Source organism: Syzygium oleosum, unplaced genomic scaffold (genome assembly GCF_021117445.2).
Source record: "Syzygium oleosum isolate NSW1041296 unplaced genomic scaffold, Sole_v2.1 Sole_v2.27, whole genome shotgun sequence".
NCBI lineage: Eukaryota > Viridiplantae > Streptophyta > Magnoliopsida > Myrtales > Myrtaceae > Syzygium > Syzygium oleosum.
The window spans coordinates 1,479,334-1,506,616 of NW_026607511.1; the positions used below are offsets into that span (position 1 = coordinate 1,479,334).

At 39.0% G+C, this 27,283-nt stretch overlaps 3 protein-coding genes and 1 long non-coding RNA gene across 4 annotated transcripts; 3 read left to right on the forward strand and 1 right to left on the reverse strand.

Moving 5' to 3' along the window:
- Positions 1-590: 590 nt before the first annotated feature.
- Positions 591-5,436, forward strand: LOC115684351 (2-oxoglutarate-dependent dioxygenase 19-like). The gene is made up of 4 exons (XM_030609086.2): positions 591-988; positions 1,402-1,637; positions 4,294-4,621; positions 4,962-5,436. Exons 1-4 carry the CDS (start codon positions 707-709, stop codon positions 5,205-5,207), a joined length of 1,092 nt encoding a protein of 363 aa, XP_030464946.2. The 5' UTR covers positions 591-706; the 3' UTR covers positions 5,208-5,436.
- On the forward strand, positions 1,644-4,204 carry LOC130135086 (uncharacterized). The gene is made up of 2 exons (XR_008814555.1): positions 1,644-2,391; positions 3,076-4,204. It is a non-coding gene; the product is annotated as an uncharacterized LOC130135086 (long non-coding RNA).
- A 1,564-nt stretch (positions 5,437-7,000) lies between the features above and the next one.
- LOC115684350 (2-oxoglutarate-dependent dioxygenase 19-like) lies at positions 7,001-10,537 on the forward strand. Its single transcript, XM_030609085.2, has 4 exons — positions 7,001-7,341; positions 7,798-8,033; positions 9,416-9,743; positions 10,071-10,537. Exons 1-4 carry the CDS (start codon positions 7,060-7,062, stop codon positions 10,314-10,316), a joined length of 1,092 nt encoding a protein of 363 aa, XP_030464945.1. The 5' UTR covers positions 7,001-7,059; the 3' UTR covers positions 10,317-10,537.
- A 1,044-nt stretch (positions 10,538-11,581) lies between these two features.
- LOC115684349 (G-type lectin S-receptor-like serine/threonine-protein kinase At4g27290) lies at positions 11,582-15,728 on the reverse strand. Its single transcript, XM_056303357.1, has 7 exons — positions 13,608-15,728; positions 13,370-13,489; positions 12,939-13,081; positions 12,637-12,847; positions 12,301-12,538; positions 12,063-12,213; positions 11,582-11,973 (listed from the first exon to the last, which is right to left on the reverse strand). Exons 1-7 carry the CDS (start codon positions 14,881-14,883, stop codon positions 11,665-11,667), a joined length of 2,448 nt encoding a protein of 815 aa, XP_056159332.1. The 5' UTR covers positions 14,884-15,728; the 3' UTR covers positions 11,582-11,664.
- Positions 15,729-27,283: the final 11,555 nt, after the last annotated feature.

The window sequence follows — 27,283 nt, forward strand, 5'->3', positions numbered from 1 at the left end:
CTCGGCAAATTATTTCGGTTTAAGCAAGTGTACTTAGACGGATTTTTGTATGATATTGGCTGCGAACAACGTAATCACTATGTAATCTTGGATTTGCTGGGTGAGTTTACACACCACCAGATTGTGCCTCAAAAAGAGTGCTCATTATTTCCAGTCTCGATCAAGGCAGCTTTGCTTCGAGATGCCTCTAGATTAGACTTGATCAATGGACAAGTTGGTTTAGGTACCAAATTTAAAAATCCTTGAAAGCCAAGCAGGCTGCCATGATTACCTGTACCCTAGAGCCTGGTGGGCTGGGCTAACGCAATTAGTCGGATGTTCTAAGAGATCCCCACAAATAGGCATTTGACTTCGCAAATAAAATTGTATTTACTAGTTAAAAAGGAGCTCCCATGTTAGAATATTAAAATAATAAATCACGCATTCAACTAATAGTTTAAATTTTTAAAACAGTTAGTAGTGATCCCATAAAATCTCTTATGTCACGTGGTGGTCTCCGAGAGTTTACCAAGGAAATCTTCCGTTATGTAGAACTCCTTTCATTATTGATATAGACATACATTGAAGACTTGAGAGAGAGAGAGAGAGAAAGAGAGAGAGAGAGAGAGTCTTCGAGAGTTTACCAATTTCTGTGACGTAGAACTTCCTTCATTATTGAAATAGATATACACCGAAGACTTTGGAGAGAGAGAGAGATTCATCTCAAATGGCTACTGATTTTCCAGTTGCTCCACTCCATCAAGATGCTAGTACTTCTCGGCTCAAAATAACTAGTGTTAAGGCTCTAGCTGAATCTTCCAACCTCACTTCCATTCCCTCCCACTACGCCTTCACCACCTCCACTTCCGGTGATCAGGCTGTTCATTCCGAACACGATGACTCCATCCCCGTCATCGACTTCTCTCTCCTCTCCTCGAGTAATCCCGATCAACAGTCTAAAGTCATCTCGGATCTTGCAAAGGCTTGTCAAGACTGGGGCTTCTTCATGGTACATATGTCAAGGCTGGGGCTTCTTCAACGGTCTTTATTCTATTTCATCTCGAAAATGAAAAACAAACAGTTGGCATCTTTGATCAGCTTTTCGCTTATCAAACTTGTTATAAGTACTTGAAAGACTAGCAACTGTTTAAATTGAATTGGCTGGTTCAACCGATGGTTGTTCATTCATGCCGAAGCTCAAGAAAATTAATGAGAAATTATTATTCATGGCTTAGAATCCGAGAGATTGGGTGCTGCACGTAACTCAAACGCAACACTTTATATTTTATAAATCTCTTTTTCATTAATTGTTTATAAGCTGCAGTCATTTTTCGTCCAATTGACGTAAACTCTATACATATGATTTGACAGTGTCTTGTTTGTTACGTATTGACCATGGCCCTTGGGTTTATATGTGAGTAGGTGATCAACCACGGCGTGCCCGAGAGCCAAATGAAGGCGACGGTTGACGCATTCAAGCGATTTTTCGATCTGACAGAGGAAGAGAAGAGGGAGTTCCAAGGGAAGCACGTGTTGGACCCCATAAGATGCGGGACGAGCTTCAATCCTTCGGTCGACAAAGTATTCTTCTGGAGAGATTTTCTGAAGGTGAAGGTGCATCCAGAGTTTCACTTCCCTACTAAACCAGAAGGCTTGAGGTACCATTTGTTTTTGGTATGAAAAAAGGGTCTAATATGCATGGAAATAATTTCTAACACGTATGTGCAAGTTCTCCATACCACAACTATGAAGAATCTTATGTTTAAGAAATCCAACTAGCTATTAGCTTGCATATTATCTCATCCATGACAATTAATTGGGTATTTCATGAGATCGAGGTTTACCTAAAACGAATATCCTTGCTCGTTATAGAGGCAAGGTTTTACTGCAATCGACGAGCAGTGGCATTACCTATACCAACTGAAAAACACTCACTTTTCAAACACCTTAATCTAACCCAATCCTGGCCAAACAACACCAAACAAATCTCTCTTTCTCTCTCTCTTTCCCCAAAGACGCGTCACCCTCATCGACTGGGCCAGATAAGGAGAGAGAGAGAGAGAGAGAGAGACCACGAGTAAATGATAAGACCCTAGGAGAGGGGTGGGCGAGAGCGAAAAAGAACTACGGCCACATTCTTTTCTTTTTCTTTTTGTGGGTGAGTGATCGTTAGGTTTTAAATAAGTGGTACCTATATGTCCTAATCGTAGCTTTCGTGCTACGGTCCAGCTGCTACAAAAACTTTTCCTTGCAAACGAGTATACACAATCTTAAGGACATTGAGAATATGTTTTGAGTTTGAGTACGTAAAAAAAATTTGATAAGTAAGTTTTCTAATTTGAATAGATCTTTTACAAGGGGTTTCCTATTTGTGAACCAAATATTATATATATAAGTGTGTATATATAACAGGTGGATTTTAGTTTTTGTCGGAATAATCAATTGTTTGCCAGATTTATGCTAATGGATGACTACTCGAGAAAGACCTATATGTTTGTGCTGAGGCACGAGTTTGATGTTAGACATTTGAAAACTTCGACAAAAAATGAGACTACTAAGACGATCAAGTATGTGTGGATGGACAATAAAATGGAGTTTTGCTGTTTACTTGAATTTTGTGTGAAAGAAGATATAGTGAGACGACAAGCTAGTGCTAGTGAACCATAATATGCTGTAAAATTGATGAGCAAAACATTACGTGAGACGACCCATAAAATACTCTTTAATATTGGTATGGTTGGGAAATTCTTGGTGGATGCGCTTAATACGACGAGCTACTTAGTGAATAGATTTAATTGACTACGATGGGATGTTGGACTTTTGAGGAGGTGTGATCAGCTAACATCGTTGATAATTCTATTCTTACAACATTTGGTTGCCATAGTGAGTGATGGTAAGCTTGGTATGAGGGTAAGAAAGGAAATATTCATATGGTATGCACAAGGTGAGCAGGCTATCGATTGTGTTATTAGCAGAAAATTTACATTTGACGAGTTTTCAATATTTCTAGGTAGGAATGATTGTTGTAGTATTTATACGGATCTAGACAGTATTTGGCCAAAATTTGAGTTGCAACTAGAAACTCTGAGATATCAGGTGCTAGTGCGGTAATCACCACAGACAATATATGTAGTGAGGTGGAGCCTATAAAGTCCATGATTGCTGAGTTTGACAAGTTATGCGTTCGATTTTTTTGATAGATATGGATGCAATGACAGTTTTGTTTTATTTGTGATAGAGGAGGTTAACACAGATGGTGAATTTTTTTATTGTAGCTGCTAAGTTTAACACGTGGTGAATCTTGAAATTCTGCAGTAATAATGGAGAAAATGAAGTTTTAGGAGCCATCATTTTCTAAACTGAATTAGCTTTGCCAAAGAAGCTGGTCAATAATGCAATGGAAGTTTTAGTTAAAAATGAAAAAAAATCTATAACTTGTATAAAATGACAAAAGCAAACTATTCCATGGAGTCTTTGTCACGAGCCTAATTTTTTGCCCCTATTCAGTGACAAGTTCTAATTGGTCATGATTCACGAGGCAAAAAATTAGGCTCGTGACAAAGACACCATGGAATAGTTTGCTTGTCATTTTATACAAGTTACAGATTCTGGAGCATTATTGAGTGATGATGGGTCCATCCTAGCATATCCAGGGACATAACAATCTTTGACATGCTACTTCAGAGTTATCAATGCATCCATCTCTTAGCCCACCGCAGAAAATTATTAGATATATCAGAAAAAGAGAAGATGATGAGGAACATGAACAAATTCTTCTTCCCTGGTAACACGAGAATCCGAATCTTCGACTTGACTAATTTCAGTCTCTGTCCATGTTTAAGACGCTGTTCACTTGGGTGGCCTCCAAAGTTTTACCTAAATGCGAGATGTCGTGATTTGGATACCAGATTTGCCATATAACATGAAGCACTTGACCACTCAACTAATCCTATGGAATCTGACTGAACAACTTCAATCCATCAGACGCGCAAGCTCTTCAGCTATTTTGGTTTCGGTTTGTTAGTTTTGAATAGTAGATCTATATTTACCCATAAATCTGGCAAGCTTGAAACATAGCAATAGAAACTACACGATTCTTATGTTAGGATAGCATTATTTTGGATCATCTTGATGTCAGGCAAACAATTTTAAATGCCCGGAGAAAATCAGCAAAGTGCGGATTCAATTTGATAGAGCAAAACAATTAGTAACACATCAGATAAAAGATTGAGTGACACAAACTTGTAACATCCCTAAAGATGAAAAGAACACCATGGCATTTCCTCTGATGAACGAAAGCAATGTTTGTTGCAGTGAGGTTTTAGCACAGTACTCTGGGGCGGTCCGGAAATTAGCTAGGGGACTGCTCAAGGGTATATCGGAGAGCCTAGGACTCGAACCGGGCTATATCGACGAGGCAATGAACATGGATTCGAGCCTACAGATATTAACAGCGAATCTGTATCCACCGTGCCCACAGCCAGAACTCGCTATGGGCATACCTCCACACTCGGACCACGGCCTGTTGACCATCCTCATGCAGAATGGAATTGGCGGCCTCCAAGTGCACCACGGCGGGAAGTGGGTCAACGTCGATCCCTTTCCGAATGCCTTTTTGGTCAACACCGGTGATCACCTCGAGGTACATATATAGAAGTTCATGTTTCATTTTTCTAATCTCCCTCATCTCTCTTCGAGAGAGGTCCAGTTTGTTGCAAATCTTGGTGCGCACTGTATGCCTTGGTTTATAGATGCTGATACGATGTAGATCTTTATGGGACATTTTTATTATACAAAAAACTAAAGTACATATAGTTGTCTTAAAAATTTGCTACAACATCTTCTTTTTTCGTTTTTTTTTTTTGACTGGATATTAATCAGAAGTCCATACAAATCTTTGTGATTTGCTATTGTTTTTCCCATCGAACCGATTAAGCCTATTGCAACTTAAATTCTTTCTTGATACTTTTCAACTGTACAAGATTATAAGCAACGGGAAATACAAGAGTGTTCTGCATCGAGCTGTTGTAAACAACAAGGCTACACGGATGTCGATCCCTCAATCTATCGGACCATCGCCCAACACAGTCGTGGCACCAGCGGAGCTGTTAGTAGATGGTGAGAACAATCGAGCCCTGTACATCGCGATGAAATACAAGGACTACCTGGAACTTCAACAGAGCAATGTACTCGATGGGAAATCGTGCCTGAAATGGGTGAAGATATGATTTTGTGCAGCCTGAACTATTATGCTGTATCCCGTAAAATTGGATGTGTGATTGGGTTCTGCTTCTTGACTGTTTGGACTCTTTGGAGTGCAACTTTATGGAACGTTTAATACTATGTGATGCAAGGTCCAAGAACCATATAGCACTGATGCATGTAAGCTGCTCCATTCTGTGATGTATCTTCTTGACATAACAAATGGAAGGGAGAGCTTCATTATGTCTGATTAAACACCATAAGTTTGTTGTGCTATACAAAATTATGATGTTTGGTCAGTATGAGCTAGCAAATTGTCTGTCTAGATTTTCACTGAAAATGGCCACTTCATCAGGTTGAAAATCTCGGGTACTTGCTGCAACTCGAAAACCATGTTTCAAATATAATCTTCTCTGCGAAAAAACTGAACTGTTTAGGCTGAGGCATTGTGCTCATGACGCCAAGCATCATAACCACAGAGGCATCTTGGGCCTATTATTAAGCATAATTCCAAAGCCTCTGTTTCTTTTTGTTTTCTCAGTTCCCCTAACACGTCTTTTTGCAGACTTCAAAGTAGTACCAAGAGACGCAAACGGTTGATGTGAAGAACAACTTTAGAGGCTCCTGCACCAAGATCCAGGTCTCGCTCATCAAATCATGTCCATGTCTGTAATGTAGATGTAAGGCCTTTAGAACACTCGAGGCATCGACCACTCGTGTTCTGGATTGGTGTAGCTTTGAATGCTGTAACCCTGCCCTGTATTATCGTGCTTATGTTTGACTTTACTTTAAAAAATTTCTGTTTCTAACGTGAGGGCTCGCTCTGTACGGTGTGAATCTCTGGACATCTGGCACCTTTAGGCAATGAATCTTTAATGCCTTGCTATTTCCTTGAGTTGGAATAGCCTTAGGAAAGTTTAATGATGGTGCAATCGTTTTTCCCCTACTGATGGAAACAAAGGTCTCTTTGTTTGCGTCTCTGTGTGAAAACCCTTTCAATCATCCAAACGAGAAAAGTTGTGGGATACAACGAGGAAGCCCCTTTGAATTGGCTCATCATCATTTCACAGAGTTAAACAAAATGAAGAAGCTTTCTGTCTTGCACGACACTCATAAATCTGTCATTATCTATCTTTTCATCACTTTTGGGATAAACCATTAAATTTGTTAGACTAATGTGCATGGCACATTATGCGAGTTCAAGTACACATAGTCAGACGTTTTTTTATGAACTTGGGCTGAAAAGATATGAACAACGTAATTGCTATTGAGTTAGTTAGACATGACATCAACTTGTGCCTCAGAAGAGTGGTCATTGCTTTGAGTCTCGATGAAGGCAGCTTTCCCTGGAAATGCTTCTCGGAGTAAACTGGATCAATAGGCAGGTTGGAGTTGATACCGAGCTTAACTATCCTTGCCTAGGCATGCACACAGTTCAAATATTATTAATCTTCCAATACCAAATTGACCTAGCCAGAGTGGATACACTTGTTGGGTTCAAAAAGAGAATTGCTTGCTCAAGCTTGCCCATTTTCTTTCCCTTTGAGACCGGTCGAGCCTGACCAGGCCTAAGCAAGCCAAGCGGGCTGCCGTGGTTCCCTCTAATTCAGAGGCTTTCTGCCCTGATTATAATTACTTGGTTACAGTGGGGAGAAGTAGACTACTTTGGTGGCTCGGAGGAACTAGTATGATGCTCTAAAAGACCCGGACATTCAGGCACCCGATGTTGCAAATGGAATCGCATTTACTGTTTACAGAAGGAGCTGCCACGTGGCAGTCTTGGAGAGTTTACCAAAGAACTCTTCTTTCATCTTCTTTTGTAGTAGAAGTCTTTTATTGAGAGAGAGAGAGAGAGAGAGAGAGTCAGCTTCTTCTCAAATGGCTACAGTTTGTGAAGTCGCTCCACACCATCAAGAAGCTAATTTTTCTCAGCTCAAAATAGCAAGTGTTAAGGCTCTAGCTGAATCTTCCATCCTCACTTCCATCCCCTCCCACTATGCTTTCACCACCTCCACTTCCGGTGATCATGTCGTTCATCCTGTCCATGATGACTCCATCCCCGTCATCGACTTCTCTCTCCTCTCCTCAGGTAATCCCGATCAACGGGCTAAAGTCGTCTCGGATCTTGCAAAGGCTTGTCAAGACTGGGGCTTCTTCATGGTACATATGTTTCTAGCTAGTTCATTAGTTTCTTGCTTGAGTTCATTAGTTCATTAACAGCTTCATAGTACTTTTCTTTTTTCTATTTGGTCGCAAAGATGCAAAACAAACAGTTGTAATCTTTGATCAGCTTTCTCTTATAAAATTTGTCATGAGTACTAAAAAGACTAGCGATAATTTAAATTGGATGGGCTGGTTCAACCGATGATTGTTCATTCCCACTAGAGCTAAAGAAAATTCACGAGAAATTATTTCTCATGCCTTAGACTCCGAGAGATTGGGCGCTACACGTAAATCAAACCCAAAACCTTTTTTTTTATTTTATGAATCTATTTTGCATAAATTGGTATCAAAGATGGAGTCATTCTTGATCATTATGACACAAACTCTCTATACATGATCTGGCAGTGTCTTGTATGCTCTCTATTGATCATGGCCCCGGGGTTATGTGAGTAGGTGATTAACCACGGAGTCCCTGAGAGCCAAATGAAGGCGATGTTCGACATGCTGACAAGATTCTTCGATCTGACAGAGGAGGAGAAGAGGGAGTTTGAAGGGAAGCACGTGTTGGACCCCATAAGATGCGGGACGAGCTTCAATGCTTCGGTCGACAAGGTGTTTTTCTGGAGAGATTATCTGAAGGTGAGGGTGCATCCAAAGTTTTACTGCCCTACCAAACCAGAAGGCTTCAGGTATCCATTCTTCTTCTTTTTTTTCGAGAAAAGGTCTAATGTGCAAGTTGTCAGTTTGAATATACTGACACTCTGTATTCTTAATTCCATTATAATATAAAGGTTTGAGTTTACTCCACCACAAATAGACACAATCTCATGTTTAAGAAGTCTACCTAGACATTAGCTTGCATATTATCTGATCCATGACATTGAGTTGGGTATTTATCTGGGGGATTTACTTGAGATGAACTTCCTTGCTCGTTATGAAGGCAAGGTTATACTGCAATCGACCAGCAGTGGCATTACCTACCATGCGAAATCATCTAAAATCCACTCGCTCACCTTTCAAACACCTTAACCTAACCCAATCCATCTGGCCTAACAAATCCAAACAAACCTCTCTCTCTCTCCCCGAAGCCCATTGGCTGCATCTCCCTCTAAGAAGGAGCCATATCTGGCTTTATGGATGAGGATCAAGAACTTGAGGTCCCAACCAACGGAAGTAGCTCATTATGCTTTGGAATCTGAAGATCATGATAGTAACACCCATTTTCACCCTCTTTTGCCTCATGAATCGTGAACAACTAGAACTTGTCAATGGATAGGGGCAAAAAAAGTAGGCTGATGACAAAGACTCCTTGAAAGAGTTTGCTTTTGTCATTTTATACAAGCTAGAGATTCTGGAGCATTATTGATTGATGGTGGGTCCATCCTGGTAGATGCAGGGATATAACAATCTTTGACATGGTACTTCAGAGTTATCAATGCATCGACATCTTAGTGTGCGGCACAAAATTATCGAATATGTCAGAAAAAGAAAGCATGATGAGGAACTTGAACAAATTGTTCTTCCCTGGTAATACGGGAATCCAAATCTTCAACTTGACTAATTCCAGTGTCTGTACTTGTATAAGACTGTCCACTTGGGTGGCGGACTCGATCTCTAGAGTTACCTAAATGCGAGATTCCATGATTTGCGTATCAGATTTGCCCTATCTACATGAAGCACTAGACCACTCAATTAATCCTATGGGATCTGAACTTAAAGAACTTCAATCCGTTCTATGCGCAAGCTCTTCAGGATCTTTGGCTCCAGTTTGTTAGTTTTGTATAGTACATTTATTTTTGTCCTCAAATCTGGCAATCTTGGAACAGAACAATAGAAAACTATACGATTCTTATGTTAGGATAACATTAATTTGGATCGTCTTGGTGGCAAACAAGAACAATTTGGTACCCCTACAGAAAATTAACAAGTTGAGGATTCAATTTGATAGAGCAGGACAATTAGTAGCACCCCAGATAAAAGATTGAGTGACACAAATTTGTGACATCCTTAAAGATGAAAAGAACACCACCGTGGCATTTCCTCTGATGAATGAAAGCAATGTTTGTTGCAGTGAAGTTTTAGCAGAATACTCTGGGGCGGTCCAAAAATTTGTTAGGGGACTGCGCAAGGGTATATCGGAAAGCCTAGGACTTGAACCAGGCTATATCGACGAGGCAATGAACATGGATTCGAGCCTACAGATATTAACAGCAAATCTGTATCCGCCATGCCCGCAGCCAGAACTCGCCATGGGCATGCCACCACACTCAGACCACGGCCTGTTGACCATCCTCACGCAGAATGGAATTGGTGGCCTCCAAGTGCACCATGGCGGGAAGTGGGTCAAAATTGATCCCATTCCAAATGCCTTTTTGGTCAACACCGGTGATCACCTAGAGGTACATATATAAAAATTGATGTTCCATCTTTTCAATGTTCCTCATTGTCTTGCAAGAGAGGTCGAATTTGTTTCAACTCTTGGTGTGCCATGCAGATACGGTGTATGTCTTTGTGCAGGGGACATTGTTTCTATACATAAGAATATAGTTTATATAGTTGTCCTACAAATTTGCTGAAACACACTCTTTTCTTTTTGTTTCTTTCACTGGATACTGTCAGTTTAAAAGTCATTACGGATCTTTGTGATTTACTACTTTTTTCCCATTGAACCGATAAAGCTTATCGCAACTAATTTTTTTTTTCTTTACACTTATCAACTGAGCAAGATTTTGAGCAATGGGATATACAAGAGCGTTCTGCATCGAGCTGTCGTGAACAATAAGGCTACAAGGATATCGATCGTTCTATCTAATGGACCATCGCCTGACACTGTCGTCATGCCAGCAGAGCAGCTGGTGCATGGTGAGAACAACCGAGCCATGTACATTGGGATGAAATACAAGGACTATCTGGAACTTCAACAGAGCAGCGTACTCGATGGGAAATCGGGCCTGGATCGAGTAAAGATATGATTTTGCGCAGCCTGAACTGTTATACTGTATTATGTAAAAAATAGATGTGTGATTGTGTTCTGCATCTAGATCGTTTGGACAATTTGGATTGCAACCTTGTGGAACATTTAATATTATGGGATTCAAGGTGCAAGAACCATATAGCACTGATGTATGTAAGCTGGTCCTTTCTGTGATGTATCTTCTCGACATAATAAATGGAGTAAGAACTTTGTAATGTATGACTAAACACCATAAGTTTGTATTTCTATAAATCATGATGGTTGGTCAGTATGAACGGGCAAATTTTTCTGTCCAGATTTTCACCAGAATTGGCCACTTCATTGGGCTAAAAAAACTTTGTTTCTTGTATAATCTCCTCAACGAAAAAACTGACCTGTTTACGCTGAGGCAATGCGCTCTTAACCCCAAGCATCAAAACTACAGAGGCATCTTGGGCGTATGTTTAGGATGATTCTAAAGCATCCGTTTCTTTTGGCTTTCAAAGTTTGGATTAAAGCACCATACCGATTAACAGAGTGATTAGTTATCGAAGCAAATCAAGTATAATTCAGATGTTTTTCTCAAGAATTCACTACGTTCGGACAACTTTTTTAGTCTCTGCTCCGTTTGTTTCGCGAAAAATGAATGATTTGGAAAATATTTTTTTATAAGCGATGGCTTCATTGCTTACGAAACAAAGGAATAAAAAATATTTTCACCGTCCATGAAAATATATAAATATAAAATGTTGTCGATAATGACAATATTTTTCACTGATTAATTATTTTAAGGGATACAAACGATCGTTTTTAGGAAAATATTTTTTAAATCATTCATTTTCCGGGAAACAAACGGAGCCTTTGTATTTGGTTCCCTTTGTTCTCGTTACGTCAGAAAACATCTTGGTGAACCGAAGTTCGATATCTTCAGATTATATTGGGAAGTGAAGAGTCCTTTTCCTTTTTTGCTGTTTCAGGTGCAACTGAGCTAAATGATGTCGCCATAATGCAGGCCGTCATTCGAAGGACATGGTTATTTTGACAGAGTAGAAAGAAGAAACACCGTTGTACAAACTGACAGAGCAAAGGTTTAGTACTGGGTACTGATTTGGCTTGCACTTACGGCTACTTTTCCACTTCTATAGCTATTTTCTATACTAAGTCAAGTTTCCTTGATTATATGTTCGTCGATTCAAACTGAAGCGGATATAGAATCATCAAGGATTCTTTTACTAAATTAAAGTCGCAGGTATTCAAGTAAGGTAACGTCTTGCTATTCCAGATTAAGAGACGATCCTCAATAGGAACGCCATGATCTTCTCATATTCATAATGGATCAATATAACAAAATTGTCATTACAGATATATCAGCGAGGCATTACATCTGAAATAGTCATTTCGTTGGCCGAATATTTTTGGTGCTTGCCACCGCTTGAAGAACTTGCTTCCGATACAGATTCCTGGCTGAAAAAACCAGGCTGTTTAGGATGAGCCAATGTGCTCTCACTGCCCAACATCATAACCACGGACGACATCTCCGGTCTGTCTCTTGGATTTTGTTGAATGCACAACAAAGCCACATGGATCGATCTTAAAACTTCCACGGGATTGAATGTGGATGTGATCGATGGATCAACCAGTTTCATAGACTTTCGATCTCTAAACAGTGTCCACGCCTGCATGATTATGTCAGTCATCTAGAGTAAGGCTAGAAACTAACCTGAAGATAAATAAACAAAGAGATCTGATAAATTTTTCGACTTACATATCCAAGAAGGCTTAGATGGCTGTCAGGATGATTGAAGCCTCGATTTCTTTTCCCGCTCACGATTTCCAGCACTAAAACGCCAAAACTGAATACATCTGATTTTATCGAATATAACCCGTGGACAACATACTCTGGCGACAAGTAACCGCTATGCAAAAAAGCCATTGAAAAGAATGATTAGTTTTTGAAGCAAACGGACCAGATCCAGTGAAGATCACTTGTTAAGAGAACTCACTATGTTCCCACCACTCTCTTTGTATTCGCTTCGCTTTCATTACCTCCGAAACTCCTCGCCAAACCAAAGTCTGATATCTTTGGATTCATTTCATTGTCAAGCAGGATGTTTTCAGCTTTCAGATCTCGATGAATTATTCTTAATCTTGAGTCTCGGTGAAGGTATAGGAGCCCCGAAGCTATGCCGTTGATTACTGTGAAGCGCTTAGGCCAATCCAGTGAAGCACCCTTCTCTGGGTCTGCCATATTATAGGCCTTATAAGTTATTAATGGAAGCTTCTTCATTCCTTTTCTATGACAAAAGCAATGAAAATGTAGGGACTTGAGGGAAGCCAACCGAAAATGAAACAATCCAAGCTCCGGTTGGGCAAGAATTCATAGATCAACATCTTTTCATCTACTTGAATGCAGCATCCAAGAATCTTGACGAGGTTTCGGTGTTGAAGTTTGACGATGTAGACGACTTCGTTCTCGAACTCAACCTGTCCCTGCCTTGAGTTTTCTGACAGCCTCTTCACAGCAATTTCTCGGCCACTCTTCAGAACACCCTAAAAGATAGAGGTTTTTTGTTCCTTTTTTCCATTGTGCATTTGTATATGTATGAGCAGATTTAGAATTCCGGAAAATAAGAATAGTAACCTTATAGACGGCTCCAAAGCCTCCCTCTCCGAGTTTGTTGTCTTCAGAGAAGTTATTTGTCGCGTTCACCATGGTTGTAAGGTCGAACAGAGGTAAGTCTAGATCTTCACTATGGCTTTGATGGGAGAATCCAAAGATTTGTCCTGCAAGTAAAAATTAAAGTGAGTAAATTCATCAAATAAAGAGAACTCGTATTGATCTTTAAAAATCTCAAAACAGAAGTCAAAGCAACACACATTTGGTTCATTCATATTTTTCAGGCCACTTGGTTCATTGAAATTTCCAAAGAGAGATGATCTGATGAAACTTTGCATTTGATGCAGAGCAGTAACATTTAGAACCTATGCTAACAAGAGTAAAAGATTGACTCTTGTGGATCAAGAAAGCCATCTTGCTTGGAAACCATAATTATCTGATAAAAACAAATTTACCATCTCTCCTATACTTTGTGAAAACAACCGCGATGCCGAGAAGAAGCACCGCAGACAGCACGGTGCTGACAATGATGCCCGTGCTTTTCCTTGCGCCAGCATTTTTGCTCAAACTGCCACCTTGATACACATTACAATAAATTGAAGATAGAAGTTACTAAGAATCTGACAGTTATTTCGAACTCATTCTCTTCCTTTTGTCATCATGTCGAAAATAACTTAGGGTTTGAACGCATACCAACTTCTGATGCGGCCATCCTTACGTAAATGTCCTGGCCGTTCTCGTTGAACTGTCTAATATCCATCAGGTCACCAAACCAAAGCAAGCATCCACTTCCTTGCGCTCTAATATCCAAGTTTGAATAAGCCGTGCACGAGCAGTTCCTCAAGCATTTCTGCTCGCATGCTTGAAGGTTCATGCTCTCGTTGAACCACGAATGCCTTGTATCGGGCAACTTCACTTCATTGTACTTCAGAAACTTATCTCCTCCCTGGCAATCCAGTTCTGTCCTCCGGACACACCCGTTTGACCAATCCCCGAATTCCCAGTCGCTCGGGTATTTGGGCATGAACCTGGTCAAGCACACGCATTTTGGAGAGCTAGCAATGTTACAATTCCCATTCCCTCCGCATAATGCATAAGTGTCACAGTCATCCGTTTGGGCAGACGAATACAGTATCCAATCATGTGTCCGATCTACCCAACTGAAGCGCTGAGCGATCCCATTCTCGTTTAAAACCAGCATCGATGGGACGGAACTGTTCAGAATATTGAAGTAATAGTAAATTTCGTTTTGGTTGAAGACGAAGCCGAAGCTATAAACTGGATTTGGCCTCAACTGAGGGAACCCGCTAAACCGAAGGCCATTCCAAGGTCCCGACCTGAACTGCACTACCGATCTGTTCCTCAGGATCAGCTGCGGATATCCCGAAGAATCAAGCCTATATGTGAAATCACCCGGTGAAGGGTCGTCTGCGCTTTTCCACGAGGTCAAGTACCGGTCCAGGCCTTTCGCTCTGTCTATACCAAACTTCATGCCCGCCAGAAACGAATTACAAGGGTGATCAAAACTCTGCCAGATTGCATCATCCAAGTCATTGTCATTTCCTTCTTTTATGACAAAATTGGCGGAATCCAGAAGCTGCGCAATCGGATTCTGGGCCAATCTCGACACATTGGAGGACCAAACGACCCCATTGGTGCGGTTCAGGAGAGTCAGTATACCCTGAGGAGTGAGCTTCAGGACTCCTGAAGAGTCATTCAGGGAATTCTCTCGGTTTGCGACCCAAACCACCCTCCCGGCCGATATCTTCTTGTACCATATGCCCACATACCAGTTCTTGGAGCTTCCGGGGCTGAAGAATCCTAGCTCAAAGTTCCCACCGGCGGAGACTATCGTTTGGCCATCTGTGATGTTCTGACCAGCCGAAATGGAGTCCAATGCATAGCTTATCTGCAACACAAGGGACAGGAAGCACAAGCTGTGTAGAAGAATTGGAAAGCACGACTCCATAGATGTTGTTGGGCTGATCCAGTACTAGACTACCTTCTGATTCATGAGGAAATTAAGAGGGGGGTGATTTGGCTGATTAATCTCTCCTCTGTTTTTGTTGCTCCTTGAAACAGGAATTAACCACAAATGTTGGACCTTGACCATATAAAATGATTATTAAATGATGGGCAACAGCAAGAGTTTGATGAAATTAGGCGTGATCGGTTTCCGGGTTGGGCCGGTTCCACCCTAGAACCGGGAACCAAACCGGCTGGAACCAGGAATCGGACTGGACTGGTCAGTCCTGGTCCGGTTCCCTAGTTGGACCGGTTCCCGGGTTGGACCGGTCCGGTTTAGGGTTTTAGCAATTTCTTTTTCTTTACTCTTTAAAAGAAAAGGAAAAATTAGAAAAAAAAGCATATCGGTGTGGTCCGGTCCGGGCGGTTCGGAATATGGAAACTAAGAACAAGACTGGTTCCCGCGGTATCCGCCCAGAGTTGGCCAATTTGGTCTAGATCCCGTGCACACCCCTAGCTCGGACGCACGACAAGTGCGCGACAAAGACACGATTCCATGTCTGCGACAGCAAGAACAACATACAAGTGATTAGCTTCTAATGCGACATCAATGGATCTATCCCGGGAGCTTGAGATGTTGGGCGGAGGAGATCATATCGGTGAAACAAGAAAGAGAGCCACGCTTTCACCTTATTAGTATAATACTGATTAATTGGTCATTAAAGTTAATGAGTTCTGTGGAGATCATGTAGTGTGCTTGTTTTGTATGTTGACCATATTACGACAATAATTGATGATTAATTTATTTAATTTTGATTATGATAGTCTAAATTCAAACGTGCTCAAGGTGAATATAATATAGGGTTAATACCACGAAAAACCCTAAACTGGTACACTTGTGACACATTTACCCCAAACTATTTTTTCGACCATAAAAACCCCAACCCAGACATTGTGACAATTTTACCTACGAACATAACAAAAAACCCCAAATCGAGATACGTGTGACAATTTTACCCCGAACTAATTTTTAATTTTATTTTTTTGAATTTTTTCTTTTTTTTTCTTTTCTTTTCTTTTTTTTTCGTTCACCTTCAACCTCAAGCCAGTCGCCGGTCCGGCGACCGGCCAGAGGCGGAAGCCGGCGAGGGCCGCCCTTGCAGGCGTCGGGTGGCCCTCGCCCGACGCAGGCGAGGGTCGCCCTCGCCAGATCCGGCGAGGGCAGCCCTCGCCCTATACCGGCGAGGGTCGCCCTCGCCGGATCTGGCGAGGGCTGCCCTCGCCCGACGCCGGCGACCGGCCAGAGGTTGAAGATGAAAAAAAAAAGAAAAGAAAAGAATAAAAAATAAATAAATATTCGGAAAAAATAAAAAAATTATATTAAAATTTTAATTCAGGGTAAAATTGTCACATATGTACCAGTTTGGGGTTTTTTGTGGTAAGTTCAGGGTAAAATTGTTACAGATGTACCAGTTTGGGATTTTTGGTGATCAAAAAAATAGTTCAGGGTAAAATTGTCACAGGTGTACCAGTTTGGGGTTTTTTATGGTAAAAAAAATTGTTTGGGGTAAATGTGTCATAAGTGTACCAGTTTAGGGTTTTTCGTGGTATTAACCCTATAATATAATGTAATAAGACAACAGATTGTCAGAATCTTCTTTTAGGGAAAAAAACACAAAGAACTAAAACTATACCCACTGTGACACATTTACCATGAACTTTTTTTTATGATATCAAACACCAAACTATGTCCACTATGACACATATATCCTAAAATTTCTTTTTGTGACATAAAAAATCTCAAACTTGTATCTATATAACACATTTATCCTCTGTCAATATTCTGTTAGATGATTTTTCAATCAAAATAATGTTGTTTTTATTTTGCTTAAACCATGCGGGTGCCATGTCAACACTATTTGCTTTATAACGTCCATATAGAGAGATTTTTAACGGTTTTCATTGACAAAACTTTGATGAAGGGTAAATATGTCACACATGTATAAATTTGAAATTTTTTGATATTACAGAAAAAAGATTAAGATAAATGTATTGCAATGGGCATCGTTTAAGGTTTTTGGTAGCTTTTGCTCTAATTTTTTTTTCAAAAAAGTTACATCTCGTCTGTAGTTTTCGATTTCACTTTTCATAGTCAAGCCTAACATTGTCTCCAAATCCTCTTTTAGGGCCCGTTTGATAAGTTGTCAAACAGTGATAATTTCTATTTTTTTGTTCTTAGAATCAGTTTGGGAACAGAAATCCGTTTGTTTAATTTTCGTTCCCGAGCATAAATTTGCAAAAAATTGTCCCCAGAATCAGTTTTGGAACAGAATCAAGAAGCAAAAAAAAAATAGCTTCTTGATTATGGGAACAATTTTTCCATTTTTTATTATTCTTGATTTTCTTCTTCTTTCTTAATTTGTTCTTCTTTTTCCAGGCCTGCCGCCGGCCCTAGCCACTAGCGATCGGCCACAGGCCAGGGCTGACGAGGGCGGCTCGCGGCCTTGACAGCGAGGCCTTGCCGTCGCGACCCATGCGACCCAAGCAAGGGAGATTGGTCGCGATGGCGAGGTCGGCCTCGCCTTGGCTGGGCGAGGCTCGACCTCGCCTAGATCTGACGAGGCTGACCTCGCTATTGTGACCGGCGAGGAGGGCCACGATGCCCTCGCCTGCCCTGGCCTGTGGTCGGTCGCCGGCGCTGGCGACCGGCCATGGCCAAGGAAGGAAAGGAAAAGAAAGAAAAAAAAAAGAAAGAAATATTAAAAAATTTAAAATATTATTAATAAAAATAAATTTTGTATAGTTACCAAATGCATTTCTGTTCTTTTTCTATTCTAAGAATATAAATTTTAGGCAGTTACCAAATATTTTCAAATACTTAGAAATTGTTTCCGGACACAAAATAAAAAAAATCATTTTTGAGTAGAATCAATTTTGAGGTATATAATCATTGCCACGCGCATCTTTACTGTCTCAACAGTCATACCTGAAAGAAAACATTAAAAGAAATTGAGAAAATGAAAAGGCGTGTATGGACCTACGACGTGCTCTCCAGGGCAACTCAAGGATCGTCTCCACGTGCCAAGATCGTTCAGTGGAGTACGGAATAATCCCGAACTGTATATAATCTCTTAGCCACCGCCCATCGAGGCTAAGAATTTGTAGGTTTTTTTACGGTCTTTGTGAGATTTGATTGGTGTCCATGTGTCAAATTATGTTTGGGAGGTAGCCTATGCTGGGTCAGGTGGGACCCACAACCTACCTACTCCTAAACATCTCTCCTTTTGTCTAGCTTCAGTCAAACAAGAATGTTGTCGGCAACAAGATTAAAAAAACTATTAGCATTATTATTAGAGGTAAAAAGTCATTAAAAACTCTAAATTATATCCATCGTGATAAGCTTATTCTAAATCTTTTCTTGTGACAAAAGATTCTAAAGTTGTACTAATGTGACACATTTACTTTCCGTTAAGATTCTGTTAAATGATTTTTCGTCCAATATAATGTTGTATTTATTTTACTAAAATATGTCAATATTATTTGCTTTCTTGCAATCATGTAAGCGAATTCTTAACAATTCTCATTGACAGAACTTTGATGAAGGGTAAGTGTGTCACGCAGATACAAGTTTAGAATTGTTGATGTTAAAGAAAAAAGTTTAGGATAAATGTGTTATAGTGGGTATAACTTATGATTTTTAATGGCTTTTGCCCTATCATTGGAGGGAACGTGTAGAAACCGTGAACTTATTCAAGGGGTTAGTGACTAGAACAAATATTGATAATTATTGTTCTCAACTTTCAAAGAAGTCACATGGTTTTTATGTTTTATATAACAAGGATAATGCCAAGTATATTTGTCTAATTTGGGAAATCGATATGATATGCTAACTGTATGTGACAGATGCTTACGAGGGTTGTTGAAATGATTCACTTATTTGAATTCCTGCTTTGTAGTTGGCCTGTTAGTACCATTTTGCTAGACTGGTTGTAGTTGTGTTAAAGTATATTCCACGCCGCTTATCACAGGGTTGATATACTCTTTATATGCATGTAATCTTCCTCTGCCTATTAACTTAAATTTTTGGGTTTGACTTTCTGACATGATATCAAAACTATGTTCCGATCCGGTTTATTTCATGTGTGTAGCCTTCCATGTGCCAAATTTGCATATCCTTTTTTTAATGCTCTTTATACCCACGTGGTTTCTCTTTGTATATTAGCTTAAGTTTTTTTAGTAGTTCTTTCTAATATATAATGTAACTTTACACTTTTCCAATCAAGTTATTCAATCTTGTTTTTGCTTCTTATCATGTCGCTCCCTTTACTTATTGTCAAAATATTGATTGAGCTAAAGTTAAAAGATCAAGAAAGGGAGTTTAGACAATACTTTTTTAGTGGGGTTGTTGAGCCATCTTATTGAAAGTGAATATATAATTTATTGATCGGATTGAAAAAAAAAAATGAAGGTCGAATGATGTTTTTATAGAGTTTTAGACTAGGAGCTCTTCCTTCTTTCTTCTGCTGACAAACAGTATTTCCTTTTTCAAGTAATAATTTTGCGCACTTCTCTTGACAAAACACCAAAGAAGTGTGAATGGAATCAGTTCAATTGGATCCACGGGCAGAAATATCTTTTTTCAAATAGATAAAGACATCCGCCCTTTTGATTTGACTAATTACATAAATTCATGTAAACAAACTGTCCTATCCACTTGCATCACGAGGTAAAATTTCGTCCATAAGCTGGTGGGAGCGACTGTAAGATTATTTATGTGAAATGGGTTGGGATTGAATAAAAAAACGGCTATCTCAATATAAAGTCAACTTGATCATGAGCAACAAAAGAAATAATGTATGACGCACTATTAACAAAATTAGTCATAGAGTACAATATACATTCATAAAGAAAACATATATGGACAACAGACATATGAATGTAGAGATACAAATCAGAAACACAGGACAACAAACAAATGAGTGTAAAGATACAAACGGAGAACACAAAGGGTAGCTCCAAAACTGGCACCAACAAAGACCCCAAGAGCAGGTCTACTTCAATCAAATGTTCCTAGAAATGTCACTGTACAATTTTGACGCACTGCCACGGAGCCAAAATCAATGACAGATGGTTTTCCTCTCAAATGACCACCTACTCTGATCGATCTCTTTAAAAAAACAATGACTACTGCAAAGAAGAAGAAAATGGTGAAAGGAATACCGGTGAAGAGTATACTTGCATTTCTAGTTAGAAAGGATACAAGGATTATGAATCAAACCAAGAATCTATCAACAGGAAAAGGGACTGAGGGGGTTGTTCTGATTGCTTGATGGGAGGGTGATGTTTTCTTTTATGGTTTTCCTATTAGGATCTTATCATGTTTTTGTAACATTTTGGCTACTACTGCTCAAGTGATATGTTTATTAGCAAATGTTGACTTTCTGTTGATGTAACAACATCCTTTTGTTGTTTGATCTGAATGCAATGTTGTTTGGTCTGAATCCAAGCTAAGGTTGATGGAACAATGGCTTTTATAAATGTACCCAAGTTTGTAAGCAGTGCACGTTGCCATCCATTCATGCTTTTTTGTAAGCTGCTAATGGATGTGCTTAACGAAGTGAAACTAATAGATCGCTTTTCAAAAGTTGAGGAACATCAGTGATCAGGGTCACTCGTGAACTTGTGAAAATTCTAGTGTCCACTTCAATCCCATGCACAAAGTAGCCAAAACTAGTGACAAAAATATGAATGGTGATGGCGTTATAGCCGAAATTGAATCAAAATAATCACACAGATAATAGAAAAATTGACATATAAGTTTACCTAAGTTCACCCCAGAATAGAGCTACGTCCTGCAAAAGGATTCCACTATGATATTTAGGTTTTCAACCACAGCCACTTATTACAATGATCTCTCATACGAGTATAATATATATAGGACTTAAAATGGGCCTAAAGCCTAAGCCTATCCAAATCCCTTTGATCCCATAACAAACGGGTCAGCAAACCCGTTGTTCGGTTAGCGGGACCCCCGTTTTGGGGGCGCTGCCCCCGAACCCCTGCATTCCGTGCGTAGGGGTTACATGTCGTCAAATCATATTTCAGTTTCCCTAAGCTCATGTGGGCATGCCCGGTATGAGAAACAAGAGTCCTCGAAGTATTCGTCAACTCCAATAAATGGAAGGCAGCCTGCGTGACGTCAGGTTGACCCTTAACAATCTCATGAGGTTACTTAAGTTAAAGCAAGGTTCACATCTTGTTTTTCCCTTGTCCAACTTTAGCATGTTAGAGTAATTAAATATTAAATCACGCCTTTATCCAAAAACTTAAGCCTTTAGAATAGTCAGTAGTGGTCTCACAAAATCTCATACAGTCTAACAAAGAATTTACAATTTATTTGGATTGCGAACAAAAATGTCGTGAACAATAAGATTGAAAAAAAAAACAATTCGGAGCATCGTTGAAGGAACGTGCAAAAATCATGAACTTATTAAAGCGGTGTCATCTGTACGATAATTGCATTTGTAATTACTGCCCTCGAAACTTTCAAACAAGTCACATGGTTTTCATGTTTCATATATCAAGGATAATGTCGACTATATTATAGTCTAATTTGATAAAATCGATATGCTAACTAAATGTGACAAAAATATTTTTCATATAATTATTATTTCAAGCGATACGAGCGATCATCTTTAGGAAAATATTTTCCAAATAATTCATTTTCCGTAAAACAAATGGGGCCTCAATTTCATTTTCACTTCTGCTCACGTCGCTCCCTTCACTTATTGGAAAAATATTGATTGGGCTAAAGTTGGGGAGTATTGGAGGAAGATTCGACAAAGATTCAAGTGAAAATAAAACTGACTGATTCAATTAAAATGAAATTGTTGGGTGAACGATCTTTTTAAAATGACCATGAAGTTTAATGATCGTGATGCATGTAACATGCCTTCTGATTTTTATTTTTTTTTAACAATCAGGTTTAAGGGTCAGATGGTAGCTCTTCCTTCTTTCTTCCGCTCCTGAACAGTATTTCCTTTTTTAAATGATAATTTTGTGCACTTCTTTGACAAAACGTAAAAGGAGTGTGAATTTGAAATTAATTGAAGGACTTTTCGATTCACCTAATTTCATAAGTAAAAGCAAGCAAAGCGTCATGTCCACCTGCATCGCAAGGGTGACATTTCGTCTTTGAGGCGGCAGCAGGGGACACCTTAAGATTATTTCATGTGAAACGGGTCGGGATTAAACATAAGTTGCTATCTCAATATAAAGTCTAACTTGATCCAAAGCAATAAAAACAATAATGAGGACTCATCTTAGAATGACACGATTAAAAAAATTAATCATACGATTATAACATCCTAATATTTTTGTGTTCCATTTTCCACCATTAGCACGTGGTCTCTTACAACTTAATCTGCGTTAATTTCTGGTCAGGCAACTTGCTTCTCCTTGCAAGAAGAAGAAGATAGCAAGTAGCAAGTCAGTAGTTGCTTGAACAGTTTCGAAACTATTTCATTGTCCAACTAAGACACCTAAATGGACCAAAATAAAATAATTTATTGTTCTATACCTAAGTATAACTTAATTTAAACCTTCAAGGTCTTACTATTCTCAGTTCTTACCAGAAAATAAATGAACAACTCTGATTGACTATAGTGTCGTTGAAGGAGAGAAGAGTTCAATAAGATTCCACTCTTTGAAAAATCTAGAAGATACCCAAAGATATGCTCTCGAACCTTGAAAATAATTAAGATGTAATATAAGTTGGATTATTATAATGTCACAAGCAAGTGGAACCCAAACCCCGCCGTCCACGGAACAGATTTTGAAAATTTCAACTAATGGATTAAAGAACGAATATTTAATTATGGTCAATGTGTTCATAATTTTTATAAATATGGGCTAATATTATTCGCATGATATTTCGGTTTATGAAAAGGAGGTTGTGACCAACTTAATAAAGTCCATGACAATACTAGATATAGTAATAACAATAATTAGGGTACAGTCCCTTCTATGGGATAATTAGCAAATCGGTCCTAAATCTATTGTGTAGATACCAATTCAGTATTAAAATTTTCAATTTTGACAATGAAGTCCTAAATCTTTGCGCAAAATTCCAATGGAGTCATTTTAGCCAATTGTCACTAGAAATCTTGACATTGCTATCCACATTGGATGTTCTTTCGAGTAAAATTGTCCATGTTAGCGTGACAAGTAGGACGACTGATAATGACTGGATGCTATGTTAGCAATTTCCGATGGGTATTAGCTGGAAAAACTATATTGAAATTTCGTGCAAATATTTAGAACTACATTAGCAAAATTGAAAAGTTTGGGATTGAATTGAAATCCGTGCAATAAGTTTATGACCGAATTGATAATTTTTCTTCAGCTCTCCCCTCCTCATTCAAAACACTTGCCATCCATACCGTCAAAGAGTGGAGAAGGAGAGACACCTAGTCTAGGACTCGTATGGTCTCATCTATATCGATCAATTCGATGACGGTGATTAGCTAAACCATGTGCACTTTCGATTCAAAATTATATATTCAAAATTCTATATATAGGTTAGCACCTCTCAAGTCATTACTATCAATTGAAGAATGTGATTAATCGATCCCATCCAATTGGAATGTTAAACATGGTTTATCATAGTAAGATATGACTCCAAGCACAAATTATACAGTAGACTATGACATGTAATACGGTACGTTAAAGTTTGGATATGGATACGGATTGAATTACAATCATTCTGCTACAAACACCCAATTAAGTTATCAAGAATTTGAGGGTCGATTAATAAGAAATCATGCAGATTTTTAACTGTTTTCTTGAAGGATGATACTCATACCAAAGCCAACTGATTATCAAACTGCAGTGGTAACGTCGACTCATGTCCTAACTCACTTTTCTGTACATACTGCATTGATTTTTGTCCTGGAAAATCAAATATGTTATGCATTGTTCAAGCTATATTAAACATGGTATATACATAAACAAAAAATTTTGACCCATAAATTTATAGAAAATTGACACTTTAATTTAGAAGCAATGGCCAAATATTTACTAAGACTCATGTACTAAACAACTTGACAATCCAAATCTCATTTATCGGTTGATGATTTCACCCCTAGCATTGCTCGTCGCATAGAGAATAATACGAGACATACCAAGACTCGGCTACTAAATTTATCGACCGAGCAATGTGACAAATGCTTATTGCACGCATAAATAGGCTCACTAACTAAAATGACGACTAACGGAATGCCACACAAATTAATCAACCCATTCACCGGATGAGTATCAGGATCACTAGATTTGCTTTGATCTAAAAGCATGAATCATATGCAATTAGATTGCAAAAAGAAACTATATACCATTAGAATATGCATTCGGCCCATCCGGGTACTGAAAAGAAAGACAGAAAATTTTTATAAACCTGAAAACTACAAAGGATGGGCCCGAGGAATCCGCTCCCCGCGGTACCTTGCCTTTGAATGGGGCAAATTTTTCCAGTGAAAAATGTCCCGCGGGGTATTTAGTGTGGCACGGGGCAGGGTCGGAATGATTCTTTTAATGATTATATACTATGAATAAGTTTAAAGTAAAATGATTCATAAATTGTTATCAATATTTTAGCGATTTCAATTTTTTGATATATAATATATGGAAAAATGAATGAATGTCCGTAACGTAGATATAGGGCCTTGGGAACACTCCTATGCATCGACCACCTATGTTCTGGTTTGCTGTAACCCTGACTTGTATTATCGTGCTTCCGTTTGATTTTCCTCTAGAAGATTTCTGTTTCCACTTTCCAGCGCTAGGGCTTGCTCTGTACCGTGTGAATCTCTGAACATCGTGCACCTTTAGGCGATGAATCTTCAATGGCTTGCTATTTCCTTGAAGTGGAATAGTCTAAGGAAAGTCTTACTGCTGGTGCAATTGTTTTTCCTCCATTGATGGAAACAAAAGGTCTCTTTTTTTTTTTTTTTGATGACCCAGGAACCCCCCGCACGGCCGACAGCCGGAGGGGTAAATCTGGGGTGACGCTAGCGCAGGACCCACCACCACGGCGCCACACTTAAGAATCCCTAACGACTACGCTGGGGTTCGAACTCTGATCCCTTCGTGGGGGGATGAGAGCGCAAGCCAACGCAGCCGCTGCGGGCGGTGGTAACAAAAGGTCTCTTTGTTCACATGTTTCTGTGTGAAAACCCTTTAAATCATCAAAACAAAAAGGAAACCGTGGGATACAGTTTGGAAACCCATTTGAATTGGTTCACCCTATCGTTTCCCAGAGCAAAGCAAAATGAACAAGCTTCTATCTGTCACCACACTCGTAAATCTGTGTCGTGATCTCTCTTTTCATCACTTTTTGGAATGAACCATAATCATCCAATTTGTTAAGCTAATCTGCATGGCAAATTTACACTTGCTTAGACGTTTCTCTATGAACTTTTGCTGAAAATACTCGAACAATGTAATTGGTATGTAATCTCGCATCAGCTGAGTTAGTTTAGACATAAGATCGAATTGTGCCTGAGGAAGAGTGATCATTATTTTGAGGCATGATGAAGGCAGCTTTCCTTGGAAATGCTTCTAGAGTAGACATGATCAATGAGTGGGTTGGATTGGTACCGAGCTTAATTATCCTTGCCTAAACATGCACACACGGTTCAAAGATTACTGATTTTTCAATGCAAAATTGACCTGGCCGGAGTAGATCCATGAAGACTGGATAGGTTAAAAAAGAGAATTACTTGCCCAAGCTTGCCCATTGTTTTTCCCTTCAAAACCGGTCGAGCCTGGCCAAGCCTAAGCAAGCCAAGCGGGCTACTTTAGATGCTTTCTTCCTTGATGATTACTTGGTTACAGTGGGGGCAAAGTAGACTAGTTTGGTGGCTCGGAAGATGATGCTCTACAAGGCTAGACGTTTAGTCGCTGCTGACACCTGTTTTTCAGTCAATGCATCACAAAATGGTAAAAACTTGAGATTAGGGATTCTGATCACGATAGAGCTCTCAACCAAAAAGAGTCATTTAACATTTTTTTCCTCGAATGAGCCCTTTATTTCCTTTTCATTTACAACTTGATTTCAAAAAGTCAAAACGTTGACTTTTGAGTTGATTTTTGGGTCAAACTTTAACTGAAAAGTCAACCCTAGGTCAAAATTTCGTTTTTTGCATAAAGAGCCCCAAAATAGTGTCAATTTCACTTTTGCATTGTCAATTTTTGCTAAAATCATAGTTTGATCCATCAATTGACATTTTAGTAACTAATTACTAAAATGTTGACTTTTGGCGAACATTTTGTCTGAAAAAATTGAAAAAATTTAAAACCCCTAAATCATCTTATTTTTACTTCAATTTGATTTTGACATTATCAATTTCGTAAAAATCTGTTTAGAATCAACTTTTCCCCAATCTGTGGGTTTTGGTTCAAAATCGGCCAAAAATGAAATTATTTTGTTTCTAGTCATTTTTTATGATAGTTTCTTTCATTACATTTGATCTAGAAGTCGTTTCATATGCAATTATCAAGCCAATTTCATAATTCCCAGCCAAATGTAAACACCCCCAATTTTAGCCTTAATTAAGGGTGCCGGTCGATTATTTATGATTTGTGCAATTAAACCATGTATGAATCCATTTTCTTATATGCAACTCAAATCCATATTCAATTTTGAAAATTCATACGAATTTGAGTCGATTTGATCAATTTGGCTAACCAAAGACTTGGAAAATCAAGTTAACTTTATCTAATTGAGGCAATTCAACTTGACCCATTCCAATTTAGGGGTTAATTTGATAGATTGAGGTTCAACTTGACGATTAAACTCCAATTTCTTTTTGGGGTTTAATTCAAGTCATTATGTGCTAGTCAATTTGTGCACATTGGAGCATTTTAAGCTCATTCAATTGAATCAGTTGATTGATTTTCAAGTAAATTAAGTTTAATTGAAATCAATTTTCTCAATTGAGAACAAAAATTGCAAAAATTGCATCAATTGAATGAAAATCCCCAATTTGTGTGAGGCGAATCAATTGGGATGAAATTAGCATTACCCTTGATGTAATTAGAACAGACTAATTCAATTGAGAGGTTGATAATGAGTTTGATTGAGTAAATTCAATTAGATTTAAGTTGTATTTTTTCAATTTGGCTCATTTCTTTGATAATTGGTAATGAATTTTTTGCAATTAGGTCTTTTCAGAGATCAAATTGGACTAAATTATAGAAAAGTTATGTCAGGGAACTGATTGAACTGGACCGAACCTGTCCAACCGGCGCTAACACTCAATCCAACGAGAATGGCCCGATTTTGGTTGTTTTCCGATCACTTCCAGCCCCCTCAAACCATGGCTGACCAGCCACTCTCCCTTGTGCCA